This window comes from Molothrus aeneus, chromosome 7, assembly GCF_037042795.1.
Source record: "Molothrus aeneus isolate 106 chromosome 7, BPBGC_Maene_1.0, whole genome shotgun sequence".
Taxonomy (NCBI): Eukaryota; Metazoa; Chordata; class Aves; order Passeriformes; family Icteridae; genus Molothrus; species Molothrus aeneus.
The window spans coordinates 29510068-29528012 of NC_089652.1; the positions used below are offsets into that span (position 1 = coordinate 29510068).

Sequence of the window (17945 nt, forward strand, 5' to 3'; positions counted from 1 at the left end):
CTAAGTAACTTGGCTCAAGTAAAAAATAAATTCAGAAAGAGGTATCTTGGAGAAGAAAGTGGAAAAATACTCACTCCTGTTGCCAGCTCCTCACACTGCTGTTTCTTAGATGTTAAGTCCTGTGCAGCCATTTCCAAATCATATTGCATCAGTTCATGCTTCCTGCAAACTGCCCTGAAAAGTAAGTAATGAAAGATCTGTCATTAAATACTTTGTTTTGCTACATTTCCCTCCATTTACACTTTACAAATAGCATCATGTTTTGTTTGCTTTTTGACAGGAAGCACCTCTAATTATTCATCTAGCCCAAATTCAACAGCCCTATCACAGACTGCATAACTCTGCAAATGCTGTAGTTAAGCAAGCTTGCATCAAAGCATAAATAAAGTTCTTAGTACAACTGCATTCTGCTTCTCTTTATAGACTCATTCCAAGATACACTCAGCAATACAAGCCCTACCACCTCCTTAAGGACACCACTGTAAAACAGTTTAATTCAAAACACATTACAGAAATATCACAGCTTTGACAAAAGATACCTGGAGATGGTGCCTGTCATAGCAGCCATCTATCAATCCATCATAAAATTCATCACATTTTCTTTCTGAAACAAGAAACTGCTTCTAGACTCATACAGTGCCTTTCATCTGGAAAAGAGGAGTTTCCTCTGACCACCTGCAGTAACTCCCAGTCCTGTGTGGGCTGATGATGCTACATCCATCCTGCACAGCCGGATGCACATGGGTCTCCCAGGAGAGGCTCCCACACAGCAGCCCCTGCACTCACCAACCCCATTCATATTGGACCTCTCCAGGAGGTTCAGAGCCAGCCCTTGTAAAGCACAATAGCTTTAGGCACAGCCTTGCAGCATAAAGCAATCTGCTTTTTTGTCTATGCTTGTTAGGGATGACTGACAAAGACCAACATAAAACAGAACAAAAAGTTGGTATTTAAGTGCACAAGACTGTGCAGCAGATGAACGTTATGCTGGGCATGTTGAAAGTTCCTGGAATTTGTAATGGCTGTAACAGCTCTGTTTGGCCTATCTCATTTGAAAGCTGGAGCTTTCAACACATTGGGGCACTATTACACCAAAAGCCAAGGTAACAGTGGAACCAGAGGAATAAACAGCATTTTCTCCTATAGTATACAGATTCTAACATTTCTGCCTTTTCACTACTGATCAGATCAGTTCTAATTTATTTGCCACTCACAAGGCAATCGAGTACAAGCAGAATAAGAAACAAGAACACAGAGACTCCAAAGCACTAGAATTTCTTCTCAGAGAACACAAGAGGATACCAGACTAAGTTAAACATCAACACCACATGAGAGAAAAGGACTACAGCTTCCTTTTGAGCTCTAGACTTCTGTACATACCGCAGTGCTTCAGCATAGAAGAGATACTCCTTCAGCTGATCGGCATAGTGCTCCTCTTCTTCCAGTATGTCATCAATAGAAGCTGCATAACTAGTGAAAAACAGCCACAGTTAAACGTAAAGCTGATTAATTTAACCTTTAAGGATACACATGCAGTAACAAGAGAGAACACCTGTTTGACAGAAACACCCATGACAACCAGCAAAAAGCACTTCCAAAAGGGTTTTTTTTTTGTTTTTAATTAAACTCTGAATCAGCTAATGTCAATGCTCCTGTGGGCCCGCTTCTTTGGTTATTACATTGATTCATTGTACAATGAATCTTTTGACAAGTACAAAACCTATCATAACTCTCCTGCTGAAGATGAGACAGCTTTTCTTACAGGAAAAAACCCCAATTTATTCCTTTTCTTCAGAGGACTGTCAATAGGCAGCACCAAGACAAAAAAAAAAAAAAAGACAGGATGCAAAAGAAATCCTTCAAGGCTTAAAGCATTAAGGGCCAGGAATGTGAACATCACACCTTCTGAAAAGCAGAGGCTGCTTTCATGGCTTGTTATTCAGCGTGAGTACAAGATAACTCACAGGAATGCCCTGAACACCACAACATTACAGTCCCTTCAGCTCCTTCAAAGTCTATAGTTTTATCTGCTGTTAAGTCAGGCATATTAATTCACAGCAACACATTTAACCCTCCTTTTAGGGAGAAATCTGAAGTACAAGGGCTTGGACCAAATCTGCAGCTCTTGCATTCAGTAAGAGTTTTGTTGTGTAGGCTAGAAGTGGCAGAAAGCACTTTATTTTTCTAGTTGATACTGCTTATTTGACAGTATTTAGTGTGTTCTTGCTAATCAAGGTGACTGTCTTGGACAGATTTGCAGGGACAGGCCTAGAGCTATCTGCACATCCCATTTGGCACAGCCACAGAAATCAGATTCCTCTGTAGCCTGGCACTCAGGGCATGTGCCACTGGGGATAACCAAGATGAATGAGATCCCACACAAATACCTTCATCTATTCTGCTAACTCAGGCTGAATTCTCAGCTATGTGGCAATCTCATACACCTGCAGGCTCTCTGAAGTGAGCATATGTCCATTCTTCTCTAGCAACCAGCACAATGTGACCCAAATGCTAATTATAGCACCTCTTGGCTTTCAAGTTTTTGCAGAATCTTTCTGTTTTCCCTTTTCTCCCTATGCCTCTCCAGTAATTGGCTCTGTGGAAGAAGTGGCAGAGTCTCAAGCTGAAAGGGAGCCGGTAACATGAATTTGGGAAGTTTGCAAGTATGATGAGTTGTTTTGATGCTCTGTGAAATCAAAGACATGGCACACCCAGGAAAAGCCCTACCAAGGCTCTTGGTGATGAATGAATACAACATTTGAAGTGGTCAGCAACAGCAGACCAGTTAAAGTAGAAGGGATTAAAGAACAGGGAGAGCAAGAATTCACATTATGAATTAATGTAAGGAATAAGTCAAAACTGTTGAAAAATGCAATTGTTCTGAAAAAATCCTGCAGCCACAAAGGTCATAAATGGCTTACCCTATTTTAAGTTCTGCAGTGCAATAATTTTAGTATAGTGGTTAGATTTCTCAGGGCAGCAGATGGACCACATTTCATTTTCAAGTAAGATCTAAGTTTAGAGCAGTGCTAGAGCTCATCTGTGGCAGATCAACTCTCAGAAAAGAACTTCAAAAACAAACAATGAAAAAATCTCACCAAACAAAATCCTACCTTACCTAGGCAGGTTTTTATACTGAGTTTGATTTGGGAGAAAAAAAATGTAATAAGAAAAGCTACATTTCTGACTGCCTAAACTTAGGCAAACTAGAGAAAGTGTTAAGGAGAAACATTGCAGTAAGCTCTAAAGGTACCTGATATGGTCTCACTCTTTGTGTAAGCTGTCAACTAAACCCTTGTTTTAGTTTAGACTGGTTCAATATATAATGACAGTCAAGTTGATACAGAGATAAAGTGTCACTCATTAATGGAATAAAGGACAGAAATCAAAGGTCTGGCACTTCTTTCTTTCATCTTTTAAATGCTAGCTACAGTCACTCACTCCAACTTTCTCAGCATTCTCTGTCACTTTAGCAAGCCTCATCTTGTAATAAAGCACACACCCAAAAGAAGCTTTGGGGTGTCTTCTCCAAACTTTTAGCAGTTATAGATCATACTAACCAATAACAACTCAAAAGCTTAAATAAACATCTAGTTAAGACTACAGCATATGGGGTAGATAGAGAATAATTAAATTAGTTTTGAACTTTAACATCTATATTAGGCAACCTTCTAGAAGTAGCTTTTTGTTGCAATAAAATCCCACCTGATGTTATGGGAATGGTAACTGAACTGGTGAGTTATCCTTTAAAGAGATCATAGATATGAACCTTAGTGCTAGGAGACCACATGGGCCACTGAATGAGTTCCTGAACCTCAGAATTGCTGCTTCTTGCTTGATTGTCATCACTAAGGGATTACTGCTGTACAAGAGTGCCAGAGCACAGGAGATGACAGACAATGAAAGCTACCTCAGACTTCATGCAGCGAGTAAAATTACCCACAATAGCAGTTACCCACTGCCATTACTCTGGATCTTTAGCCCTGTGTTACAGACAGAAATATTAAATGTTATGGATGTGTGAGAGGGCTCAGCCTCCTGACTGAGAAGTGAGACAAACTTCTTTTAATTGGTTATGCATTTCCAGGTGTTTGACATTTCGGTGTGGTATATCTGAACCACTGAAAACCTTTGTGTGATTCCTTAACTCCACTACATCATACCATGTTTTCACAATCCCTTCAACTTCTGCCTACCACAGTAGGTGCTTACCATTATTTCCACCCCTACTTCAATTACTTTTCTTCTGAAAGCAGAATGCATGCTCCATTCTTTGTGGAGAGCCCTCTGCCATGAAAATATTACAGCTTTTCTTGTATGGAAACCACCCCATTAAACAAAACACAGAACTGTGAATAAATTATTCAGAAGTGGTCCAATTCTTAAAGATTTGCCAAAAGCAGAATTACTCTAAAAAAGCTGAGGGCATGGCTCTTGAAACCCTTGGCAAGGCCAGTAACAATTAACCTGTTAACTTGACATCACCAATAATAATCGGGCAGTAGTATGTAAATCTGCCCTATAAACTAAACCTGAGAATTTATTTCCACAGGAATTATTTATTTGTAAAATAATTTATTGGTAAAAATATTGCATGAAATGCCAAACAGCTTCCATCTCTTGCTGGAGTTGTTATTTATCTGTTGTGTGGGATTACAGAAGAGGCATCAGAGTGGTAAGAAATGCTGTTTCACTTTCTGTATGTGACTACCTGAAAAGCAGAAGCCATGAGCTTAGAATACCCTTTCTGTGAGCACTCCCAAGTGCCAGACTCTTATTTTGAAGGCTGTGCTTCACATACTCTGCCAAATGACTCTAAAGATGCAAAGAGAGAGGATTCTTTACTTTAATATATCCAGTCAGTGTTTGTTTCAAGAATCCACTGGAGTTTTGGTGCTGATTAATTAAATTTCTTAACTCCCTGTAATTAAGTCCAAATCTGTGTACCATCTACTGCATGGTACAAAATGCTGCTATCAAAACCAAATGGATCTCATCAGGTCTGTAGTACATTAAAGTTGTATTACAGTTTCTGGCATAGTAGCTTAAAAGAAAAACTGGAAGGATTCCAAACACTTCTACGATTTCAAAATAATAATAAAAAAGAAACCCCTCTGGTTCTCCTGAGGCTTTTTTGAGCTACTTAATACAGTATATGGATGCTAAAACTGTGCCTGCATCCAAGGCACAGAAACACTGTATACCTAAAAACAATGCACCCCCAACTTTCCTGGTACTCATATATACTTTGGGGTTGAGGGAAAAGAGAGGAAAGAGGGAGAGTTCCACATCTGGCTTACATCAAACTATCAGATATTCAGTCAGTACTTACACATCCATGTGGTGGCCAGCACTCTGCAACCCATCCCCCATCTCCTTCTCTATTGCACTCCACTCACTGTAGGAAAAACAAACGAGAAACAACATCACACATGAAGGGTAAGGGAAGTTAATAAGCTGCATCCTGTATATAGTTTCTTTCCAGGTGACACCTGAATGGAAATTGCCTCAAAATTAGACTTGGTCAAACCGGTTTTTTTTCTTTAAGGAACACCACTGACAATGTGACAAGGCCATTTATGGCACTCTGTAAAACAACTGTCCCTAAACTCATAGTCATAAATATAGTTAGTTTGGGATGGGTTTTGAGCATAATCTTGTTTAAATAGCTGAAACTCAATTCGAAACGAAATCAAACAAAACCAAACCACCGAGCACTTAATGTAAATGGGACAAGGGGCAATGACAATGCTGAACTTTCTGAAATACATTTTGGGCTCACCAAGAATATACTAAGCTTTCCAGACTTACAGGATAGAAGACAGAAGCCTCTCATTCCAACAACCAAAGGGTGAATTTGACTTTTGTAAGCATTTTACTTCTCCTGAAACTATTTGATGTATGTAGCTTTATATTTTCATAGCAGACTCTTGTTTAGTTCTATTAATAAAAAAAATCCAACTTGCAATTGTCTCAACTACCTATTTACATCAGAGATATTATTTAGCTAAAGAAAGAAACAGCTACAAAAAAGATAGCAAGCTACTTGCTCTGGACATCCTGGTATGTACTCTGCCATTTTAATTGTGTTCTCAGCTTTGAGAAACCTTATGAGAGTTCTTAGTTACAAGAATTACATCCCACAATGCTTTTTACAAGGATAAAAGAGGTTCTCCTTATATTTCGCATAATTTATGTGTAATGCATCTATTCTGTCCTTCACTTTTTCATAAACATTCCACTCCGCTGATGTTGATATTTGTCTTTGTGTTATTACAGAACTACACCTAATTTCATTTTAAAACCCCCAATGAGAAAGACATCTGCAATCCATTAACCCAGAGAATTAAATTTAGCACTTGAACAGTGTGTATAAGCAGGAGGTTTCCCTTAACCAGAAGTTTAGATTCTTGAATTCTCCAGTGAGATGGAAAACTTGAGCATGCAATTCCCTCATATAAATCAAAAAAACAATTGGCAAATTCACTTCTAAAAGCCACTAAAATTGGATAGATATAATTCTTGATTTTTATCCATTAAAAGGACCTAGAAGCTTTTTCAGAGACAATTGCATGAAGACTAGTGAGTTACTTTCTGAAGAAACAAAATGCCAACGCAGCAGAAGGAGGCCCAAAGATCTGGTACACAAAGCAAAAAGCTGTAGTCTTGCACTAGAGACTAAGCTCAGCAGATCAGGCAATCTCTGCATGCAGCACAGAAATCTCATGAGCACTGCAATACAGAGTTTTTCAAGATAGGCAATGAAAGGTTTCAAATACACCTTTCAAAAGCATAACACAACCAAGAAATTCCCTTCTCTCTCCCCATAACTATGTATGTATTTAAACATGGATGAACTCTTACCTGAATACTCTTCCATAGTTGCCATGGACTTTATAGACACCATAAAGCCGGTCTGCTACCCTCTAAAACATTTTAGAGACAGGTTTTGGTCATCAACATTAAGTGCAATTGCTTTGTGAAAACCCACATACATACTCCAAGCTAAAGCCTTAATGTTCTTACACAGGTAAACAAGATTAGGCCTAAATCTAACATAAGCCACTACTGAAAGAAAAAATGCTGTTGATTTTTATTTTTTAAGTCCTGGAAGACTGAAGTCACAATCAAGGCTATGTTGAACAAATCTATCCTTGGGAGTGCTCATTGATAGGATGTGTCTGTGGAGACCATAATCGAGCTCTCTTCAGTTTTTGATAACCAAATATAAAACATTCTTTATCTGAATAATATTATGCACACACTCATTTATTTAATTTATAGATGGCAAGTTAGAAGTCCACCTCGATATTGATACTGTAGGGAAACCTTCAGTAAAATTCTAACAAGTGACTTGATTTTTCCACCCAGCTGAGTGAACTGAGGGAAAGGAAATGAACTAAATGAACTATCCATTGCAGAACTCATTGCTTGAGCTGGAGGGTCATTTCAGCTGTTTGGAGTGCCAGTACCTGCTGCAGCCAGCACTACAATGCTGGCAAAACCTCAGAAGAAAAGACACGTGTACACTCTGAAGTGTGAGTTGTAATCCAAATAATGCCCTTGGAATTGCGATGTACCAATGAATGAGATTAAAGTTCTGCAAGAGCTACCATTGTTATTATGATGTTTGTCACAGCAGTAGTAAAAAGGAAACATTAACAAATTGCCCAACAGATCTCATACACACAACCCTGAGAAAACAGGACTGTCTGTAGAACACTACTCTTGAGAGTGATTAATTCTCTCAAGACCCTGAGTTTAGCAGAACAATCCATTACTGTCCTCTCTGCCACACAGGTCCATTGAAAATGAAATCCCTGTTGAACATACTAAAAAGAAGTATCATGCTCTTATTATTGGAATTGTAATTTCTTATTTCCTTTTTGTGTCTTTAAAAAAAAACAACCTTCCACTCTCAACCCATAGAGTATCTTAATGCATTACATAATTGTTGTCATCATTAGAAAGGCTATCATTCATTGCAGATCAATGAATGAGCCAAAAAAAGAAAATACATAAAGGGAAGCATAAAGGATTCATACTACAAGCTCATTATATGTCTGACCAGAAAACTGTTTTGAGGCCCTACCCAAACCAAACATCCAGCAAAAGTAACTTGTCTGCTGAGCAGAGAAAAGCAGACACCTCAACTCTGTTTAGAGCACCTCCCTGCAATACGTGACTATCACAGGACAGGGCAGATTAGCACTGCCAAACCCAACCATCAGATCTGGAACTCTTCCCCCTCCCAAATCTGCACAGAGTCAGTGCCCTCACCTCTTGCTGTCTCCTGCTCCACACTCTGGAGACAGACTCCCTCAGGCTAAACTGCCCTTATTCTAGAACACATATACCACTTCTCTTGACTAAACAAGAAATACTGCCTTATAAATAAATCATACTATTTGTCACGACACACATGGGAAATACTTACAGCTCTGACTCGCAGAAGGTGTGATATGACAGACTGCAGTTCATCGCTGTAGTGTTTTAGCTCAGTAAATCTCCTGGGAGCAGGAAACAGATAGTACATCATTAGCCATCATGAAAGCAAGCTTTCACAGCATGCACAATAGAGCCACAACCCTCCAGCCAGCAAGCAGAGCCTGGATTGTGGTGGAGTGGCATTAGCTGAAGACTCCTAAAGAAGTGACTGCTGAGTTTCATTTCCCTCAAGTGAACAAACATCCCAACACTTGCATGATTGCTGGTTTTTTAAATGCAAATGTTGAAGGCTCAGATTGAATTAAGAGATAAAATTTTATGAAATAAGAGTAGTTAGCTGAAGTTATTACATCATTGTTTTTGTGTTAAGGTTTTTTAATGGGATTTATAAAAGCAAGGGTTTGTGAATAGGAAAGCTTCAAACAAATAGAAAGCCAAAATCTGCTGAAGCGTATTTCTCAATAAAAGCATGTTTACATTTCTGACCTAACAAAGATACTTTACTTTCAAACTGCCTCTATCCAGTTTTGGGCACAGTTTTTCAGGGGCTCAAGGAACCATTCACAATTACATTTCCCCTAAGGCTAATCTGTACAGTAACTGTGACATACGAAATCCTGCCGAGACTCGTACCTGCACAGGAGCCACGTATGGCTGAAGGCCATCAAATCACTACATCTCAACAGGGTGCCAGACAGGCAAGCCATTGCAAGTGACTTGTGTACACTGCTGGCTTGTCACTTCTGGAGAAGAGGCATTTTATCAGCCAGCCCAGTTAGGCTTCACAGGCAATTTAAGCTGATACCTTTAGCTCTTGCTAATAACAAAGGTGAATTGTTTGCCACAGCCTTGCCAGTGACAGGTAACCAAATAAACCACAGCTACAGCCTCTTGTGTACACATAAACCCTCCCTAGTACACACAAGTCTAGCTCATGACCTACTTTGGTACACAAGAATGTGTTTATTTCATCCAGATGGGAAGTCAGAAACAGCTTTACCTAAATTACTAAACAATGATCTGAAAATACACACAGAAGAATACAAGTAAAATTAAGGAATAGGAAACTAAGATTAGTGTTCCAGGTTGATGTTCAAGAACTAAAAAAAAACTTCATCCCTCCTCCCACCACAGACACACAGTCAGGCTTTGTATTTCAGAATAGCTTGTACCCAAGAGGTCTTACTAAAATGAGTTGGGTCACTTGTTTTGGGTGACCAAGTATGAAATTCCAGGGTTTTTCATTTAACACCTCTTCCTCCCCTGCCAGGAAATCTTCCCCTGAAATATTCCCATCCTTACATTCAGGAAGTAAAAGCTTTATTATGACTTCCAATACTTTTGATTTCCAAGAAGCATTTTATATAGCATTATGACATACACAGGGTTAAAGCACATAAAAAGATTTAAAAGTTAGCAGAGAAGCTGTATGGGGAAAAAGAAATGTAGTCACTGATCTGCACAGTGGGATTTAGAGAGCAATCTTTTCAGTTTACACTTTATAAAATATGCACCAGGGCTGCACGTCAGACAGCTGCAGACACGTACAGTGAAGATATTTGAAATAATTGAACTAAAAACAAAAGATTAGAAAGCATGCCTGCAGCTCAGGAAGACTTCCCTTTCCACTACAGAAATTTATAACGTAAAGTTTTATTTATCCTGTTTTGCCACAAGAAATCTTTTAGGAATGCTGTACTCCCTGAAGGCCAGAGTCAGGAACCTAGGAGGACTTTCTGTATCCTGGCCTTCAGCAGCAATACATCTTCTCTCAGACCAATTCTTCCTCAATTAAAAAAAAAAAATAAAAAAAATGCTACTTCGGAATCAAGCTGTCTTCTATTTTATCTCATAAAAGCATAAACCAAAGTGCTGCTATTTTTTTCCCGATCTTCTGTGAAGGCTGAAAATTTTACAAATATAATTTTCAGGAAAAACTGGTTTAAGAGACTGGTAGTGTTGCAGATCAAAAGTTTATTTCTCAACTATAAGTTTAAGTCCTACTCATTGCTCATGTAAAAAAAAAGTTACATAATTATAAAGTAATTTCCAAACAGGGCTCAGTGAGGCACACAAAGGGATGTTTACTTTCCAGTGTAACCTAACAGTAGAAGTGTAAAACAAGAGATAGTTTTGGCACTCAGCAACTGAGGCTTTTTAAACTAGCACTTTTCCCTGGGTTTTACTGGTTCTGCAACATTAGCAACAGTCTAGATACTTAACTGAGCTTTAAATAGAACTTGAGACACAAATGAAGAAGTGATTGGGTCACGTTGGTATAGGAACATCAGCAAGTCTTTCAAAAATATCTTTTATGATACTGGCAAAGAAAAAAATTCCTTTAGAGTAGACAGCATTTCAGTGTAAGTTATTTACTTAGTGCATTTTACTCAGCAGTAATTCTCCTTGCATCAGGGCAGGCAGTGCCATTGTCCTGTTTTGTGAAGAGAGATACTACAAGAACAGAACTGTTCACTAAAAAACAAGCCACTTATCTGAATAACCAGACAAAAAAACCCAGAGAGCTACTTAAAAAAAAAAAAATTTAAAAGCCTGCCTTAGGAAAAGCTTTAGTATTTTCTAAAGAAATCTTCCACCAAAACCCAAAAGCTATGGTTTTCATTAGAGTCCAGAAAGATAAAGAAACTATGAGTGCCATGAGGCCAAATCAGAGAGGTCTGCAGTAGATACGAATTTACCTCTGAGTACCAGAATACCATATTTTTATCACCATTTAATTCCACCATTGAAACTACAAATTGCTTCCCACAGGAGAAGGTTTAGTTTCTAGTCCACATTTGACCTCGAAGAGCAGCCTGGTTTCAGCTGCATGGAGCTCCTCATGTTGCCAAGCTGACGGCTGCAGCTCCATGGCAATCCCAGCTGGGAGCTGCAGCTGCTTCTCACCTGAACCTCTCCTGGCCCAGGAGCCTGAAAGCCTACACTCCACACAGCACTCAAGTCACACCTTTTGTTTCAGCAAGGTGAGCTTGCTGAGCCACTTCACCAGCCAGCCACACAAAAGCACCAAAGGTAAAGCAGAGGGGCCAGGCATCACATTCCAGGCAGCTCGAGCACCAGTGTGCTGGGCAGAGCAAGGCACTGTGCCTCCTGTTAGAGCCACACATGCTACAGCAAAAGGCAAACAAACAACTTCTGCTCATGAGTTATTTATTAAACAGTTTGTATTCTCAAGTGCAATTTGGAACTTAGGTTGCTGGCAGAATACAAGAGAAAACATGTCCCATTTCTCAAGTGCTTTGAAAGCTCTACCAAGGCACACACGCTCCAGGACTGTTTTTGTTACAAGCCCTTTCCTCATGTTTTCCTTGTATTAATCCTTTTTCTATCTTTTAACAAGCTACTCCTCATAACAACTTTGCTTTCTGAAACATTGTTACAAGCTACCAAGGATGCTCCTTAAAGTTTTGCCCACCTGTGCCTACAGTCAGACTTCTGGCAGTTTACCTGCCGTGAGAGCAGGAAAAGATAACTCCTACTGGCCACAGAGGAAGATGACTGAGGGTGAAGCATTCAAACAAGGGACCATTTTCACCTGCAGATACAGAGAATTGCTGTCTTCCAATCTCATTCATTAATGTCATCATTTATGTTAAACCCTGGCTAAAAGCTTCCTGGCTGCCACAGAAGGCCCTAAAAACAAGCACAGTAAAAAAGGAGAGACTGGACCAATTCACAGGCTAAGTCTGTGAAGAGGTTCAGAAAGGTATGTACCCTCTAACATCCTTAACACAGTATCCACAGATTCTATGGCACAGACAGCAGTCAGGCACAGGGGCTCTCTCCCCAAAGAGCATCTCCTGGTGCCACTGCTGGACAGCAAGGGCACCCAGAAGGGCACTTTGCACAGCTGTGGATGGCAAACAGCAACATCTCTTGGCCTCATCACTGCACACTGATGCTTCTAAACCACTGCAGAAGTAGAAACTCCGATTTATCCTTCCCATATCACCAAGGGTGTGATGAACCTCCCCCTATAAACACTGACAATTCTGAGCAGTTCTTCCATCCAGCAGATTGCTCTAGTGCCTGTCCCAGAGCTCTGTAAACTGCAACGGAGCTGAACTGACCTCTGGACTTCCAAAAGCATCTGTGAAAATTGGCAGCTTGGAAAGAACTGTGAACTGCAACTCCAGGGTGTGTGCATCCAGAGCTGTACACCAGCAGACTTTTGGAAAGACCTACTATCAATCTGTATTCTGTTCATGCTTGGAAAGATTTCTTGAAAACAAATATTAAGAGGTTCTTTTTCAGAGTCTGGTTTTGGGGATTTTTTTTGTCCCTTCGTTTTAGTCTAGCTAAAATGAAATACTCGTTTTACATGAAGTGATGGAATTTTTCTGAATGCTTCCTGCTTCTGGAGGCAGGATTTATCAAATATTTTCACACTACCTCTTTACTGGGCTCCTGTTAAGATTTGAAGTGCAGAAAGATAATTTTTATATTCTGAATTTATACTAAAAAGATAGAATATTCTGTCACCTGAAGTTATAGTTGTAACTGAAAAAGGGAAAAGGAGGGAAGAAGGATGTGGAATCTTACTTGTCTGGGTTTTTCACTCTGAATGTTGCATTAAGAGCTTTTAATCTGGAATCTGCCTGAAAAAGGGGAAAAAAAGCTTTGTTAATTTAATGCAATTAAATTTCAGTGACAAAAAAATCTCAGCCTTCTGGCAGCACCATTAGAAAAACGTCCTGCCTTCATGGCATATTTAAGTCATCAAACATTGAACAAGTTGACACCAGCTGCCCTGAATGTCAGATATTTTTATTAAAAAGTCAAAAACCTACACTATTTTTGTGAATATGATGTAAACAGTAACCACTAAAATAAAGCTGGTATAACCCAAGTCCCACAGAAATAGTCCCTTCTTAAAATGCTGCACAAATCATGGATTTAAGATACACAACACCACATTCTTTTTAGATGAAGCAATTAGGTAACTTAAGACCATATGGACAAGTTATTTTATATTTCTCAAACCAAATAAAACCAGTGGTAGAGTGACCTCTATACGCTCTTTATTACCAGGAACAGTTCCCCAGTGAAATCAAAATCTTATATATGTTGTTCTCTTACTTTTTATGACTTGCTTTACAGAAAATATGTAATTTGTATATCAGAAAGAGCCCTTTTTAATGCAATGTTCTTCTCTATAGTAGAGCATATATAAATCTCTACAGAACAAAACTCAATACCTAATTAAAAAGGTAATTGACTGCTTCGACTGTTTTTGAGATGTTGGTTTACCAATTTCTGCAACAGTAGTATTGAATATTTCTAAGGAGATGGAGGGGTTTTTTTTCCAATTTATTGAATATTAAACTGTGCAATCAATATTTACTCCTAATAAGACACCAACACAGATAAGAGATCCCAGCCTCATCCTTGAGGTCGACATCACTACAACTCTTCATTCCTAAAATGCATTTTACACACAGGTCACTCAGGGCTCATCTATACCAAAGAAAAATGCCAATTGAGGGTAAATGGCTGGAGTTTACTTTTGATCAAAATACCCTTCTCTTCAGTAAAAGGAAAATAAATCAGCACACCTTGCAAGGTGTATAGATTTCCTATAGTGTACTTCTTTAGCTAACAGGCTGTGCCACAGCTGCAAGCAGTAAGTTGCTTCAGTAGTACTTCTTAGTGCTGGTATGTGACAAAAGAATATGTTGTGCCCTGTTATAGAAAACTCAGAGCCTGAAGAGCTATTTTGAATTTGTCAGTGAAGGGAACACAGTGTCTTCCCAAAACAAGAACAGAGCCCATCCTTTATGGGCCTTGCAATAGCATCTACAGATAAGACAGGCACAGTCTGAGACTGTTTCACCTCCCACTACATTTGGGGTGAGCAGAAGATACCCATACATAGCCTGGAGAAAAGGAGGCCCAGGGGAACCTTACTGCTCTCCACAATTTCCTGGAAGGAGGGTGTAGTGAGGTGGAGATTGGTCTCTTCTCCCACATAACAAGCAGTAGGACAAGAGGAACCTGCCTCAAGTTGCTTCAGGGGAAGTTCAGATTGGATGCTATGAAACATTTCTTTACCAAAAGGATTGCCAGACATGGGATCAGGTTGCCCACAGAAGTGATGGAGTCACCATCCCTTGATGTCTTTGAAAGATATGCTGATGTGGCACTCAGGGACATGGTTTAGTGCTGGACTGGTGGCAGAGTCAGGTTAACTGTAGCTGTTCTTCCAATGACCAAAGCACCAAAACAAAGCATAACCCACAAGCTGAAAGGTAAGGGAACAAAACCCTCCAGACTAAGACTGACTCACACAAGGAGAAAGCAGGTTCATTGTCACAACTGTGTGTGACACTTCTCTAAGAATATCTTGCAAAGGGAAGACAAGGCAGGATAGGGAAGCATGTCCCAGATAGCACAAAGAACACAAAACACTGCAGGAGCTCCAAGTCCCAGCCTTTATGCTTATTCAGAGCACTTCTGAGGCTTATATAGTCTTGGATTTCAAATGCCATACCCCAACAAATCAACATACAAGCTAGTTATGTTTTGGGCTGTTCACACACACCTGCAGGTACTCCTCACACTCTCTCACACAGTAAAAACATCACATAAATACACTGATATTATCAGAGTCCTTCCCTCTGAGCAGCTACCTCCCAGTACCCTGTATTTATGTTGAAACAGCAGGCAGCAAAACCATTTGAGTCTGTTGGGGCAGCAGGCACATAGAGCAGCTTTACACTTAGAAAGAACAACTTCCTACCCTACAGTTCCAGGGCAAGTTTTTGTCTTTTGTCACATGCACACGTAGTGCTCTGAAGGAAGAGTTCAGTAGGTCCATACAAGCACTGTCAGGCAGGAAGCACAATCCTGCCAGTGCTCAACCATCTCAGTAGGGCTATTTCCTTTTTGCCATTTGCAGCACAGTAACTCTCACACACCACCTTTGAGCATTTACACCAGTTAGGCTTCTAGAGAAACATCTGCCCAGTCTTAAAATTGATTTAAGAGTGACATGCACAAGCATTTTAGAGATGAACCACCCATCAAATGAGGTACAGCTGAGGAGTTTTCAGAGAGTTAACGCCTACTATGATCCCATAGTCATTTATGTAAACTAAAGAGAGATGGGAATTTTTTCTTTCCTACAGGAAGGGTTAAAATCCCAAGTGACAAATCCCTTAAATTAAAAATCCCTTAAAAATTAAGTGCTAGGGTTGGGAGGGAGGAAAGGCATGTTTTAATGATACAGCTGGCAGAATAAACAAAGTCTCCAACACCAACATTCAGCTATAGCATGCTATACTGTATTAATACCTAATTTAAGGTTTAGTTAGAGTTCAACCCCTCTCAGACAAAAAACACATCCTGCTTAAATGCAGCAGAGGCAGCAGAAACATAAACAAATGGCCTAATTTGAGTCTAAAACATGCACTGAATAGAGGTTTTCCTTGCACTGTAGTGCTAAATATTGAGAGTTCATACTTTAGATGTAGAATAAAGGGAAGATTCTTTTTACCAGGCTTCTGAAAAAGTTCTTTTTCTTTCCTAAGGAAACTGGAACCATGAAAGGGAAAACATACACAATCAAATCTAGAGGGAAAACAAGACTTGCTAGTCTCTCATTTAATCTACAATGTGGTTTCAGGGAGGCAAATATTCTCAGCATTCTGCTATGAGTTTTCTTCCATAAACACACCACTGTGTGTTCTCCTGAACACACCCTGCCAGTACAAACTTTCTGAACTCCTATGAGTGTATGCAGCTCCAGAGCTTTACATTGTTTGTGTTATGAACACCAGTAATATGCAACCCAACTGTAATGGAAGAGAATTATTGTAAACTTAAGTTATCAACAGTAAGTGTCAGTATCAAAGCCCCTTGGACACTGAGGATAAGAGCACCAGGGAGTTTCTTTAGCTCTCACTATTTAGAATAATTCTTCATAATCCAACCAGTTTTCAGTTGTGATTTCATGAGAGCAGATCACATTACAATGAAACAAAAAGCTCAGTATTTGTCCCTATACAGTAATTCTTCCAGACACAGCTCAGCAATCTATCAGCTTCTCAGATTCTTGACCTGTACAGACACACGACCTCAGACCATTTATTCCTGCAAGTCTTCCACCAGTTTACCCAGCCATGAACTCGCTGATGTCAATGAGGATAGTATTACTTCAAGACACATTCTGTTAAACAGTTAAGGGGCACCAAATCTGTCTGTCTTAGTCCCTTTCACCAACTGCTCTTGCAAAGAAGTCCTATAATTAAGACCTCTTTGCTTACCTTTTCTTGACATCTTGCACCTCTTACCAGACTAAATTTGACACCCACCTTTAAAAATGCTAAACTAAACAGAAAACACAAAACCTCATTGCTGTGGCCTCAAGTTCATTACTTTTAAAGCTTATAAGGATTCTATGTTACCAGCAGAATTACACAGGCACGTAAGAAGCCTGCTAGAGAACTTAACTGCAGCCCTACCTATCACATGTCAAGAACATCACTGTTTTTTGTAATAACAAGTATTCATGAAGCAATGCCTTTAACTCATTCTTAGAGCAAACATCCTTTCGTAAATAGCCTAAAAATGTTTGTTGGAATATGTCTGTGTCATATCACAGCAATCACAAGACAAACAATTATAGTAATTACCTTCAGCTGAAATCCAGTCTCATTCACCATTTCTTTCCATCCACCTTCCTAAATATACAGGAGAAGAATGTTCAGTTAGAGTGATTTAAGAATGCTGCAGCTTTTGCAAGTCCCTGTGAGAGCCCATATCAAAGGAGCTTCTGCAGTGTGCCTGGCTTCTGCCTCAGCTATCCTCCCCATATCTTTTCAAGAATCTGGGTTAAGAATAACCAATCATTACATTGTGCTTAAATACTAACCTCCCCCCAAAAACCCTCTTCTCAACTACCTCAATCTATCAGCTGGGAGCAGGAGCCACACTGCTTTGTCTAAAGAAGAGTAGCTAACATATTTTGCCTCTGAGATTACCAGCATCTCCAAGGGCCTTTCCATCTCAAGGCAGAGAGCACACAGGTGACAACAGTTTGCAGTCCACATGCCATCACCTGGCTCATGTGTACTGCTGATTTTCCACTGTTTTCAGCTTCTATACATCGGTCCACCCACATACCTGTGGCAAACATAGCCGTTCAGTCCAGTATCTGGGAATCTCTCATCAAAGCACAGAAAAAAGAACTATCCAGCATCTCCTAAAGTTGAAAGCTGCAGAATGCAATGTCTAAGCCGACAATCAGACCAGAACTTCTGTGACAATGTATTGTAGCAGTTTTGGACCACAACACAGGAATGGATGACCCAAACCACAAGGCTAAAGAAACCATGGATATCCAAAGGGTGAGCTGGAAGCCAGTGCTGCCCCTGCAGTCAGCAGTAGAGCACGGTAACTAGTTCAGCTTTAGTCCTCTGGAAGAGCTCCCAAACAACATGCATTAAGTTCCCAATTGGCTGTTCCAAAGAGGTGTT

The 17945-nt window shown here is 39.7% G+C and overlaps 1 protein-coding gene across 2 annotated transcripts in view; it reads right to left on the reverse strand.

Moving 5' to 3' along the window:
• The window catches only part of SNX4 (sorting nexin 4), a 32675-nt gene that overhangs the window by 4489 nt on the left and 10241 nt on the right, over positions 1-17945 (reverse strand). For both annotated transcript variants that reach the window (XM_066553210.1, XM_066553209.1), the window contains exons 5-11: positions 17103-17150; positions 13012-13067; positions 8438-8510; positions 6865-6926; positions 5333-5398; positions 1381-1470; positions 75-174 (exon numbers count right to left, since the gene is read on the reverse strand). In XM_066553210.1, the coding sequence (XP_066409307.1) occupies positions 75-174; positions 1381-1470; positions 5333-5398; positions 6865-6926; positions 8438-8510; positions 13012-13067; positions 17103-17150 (495 nt within the window). The remainder of the gene's footprint in view (positions 1-74; positions 175-1380; positions 1471-5332; positions 5399-6864; positions 6927-8437; positions 8511-13011; positions 13068-17102; positions 17151-17945) is intronic.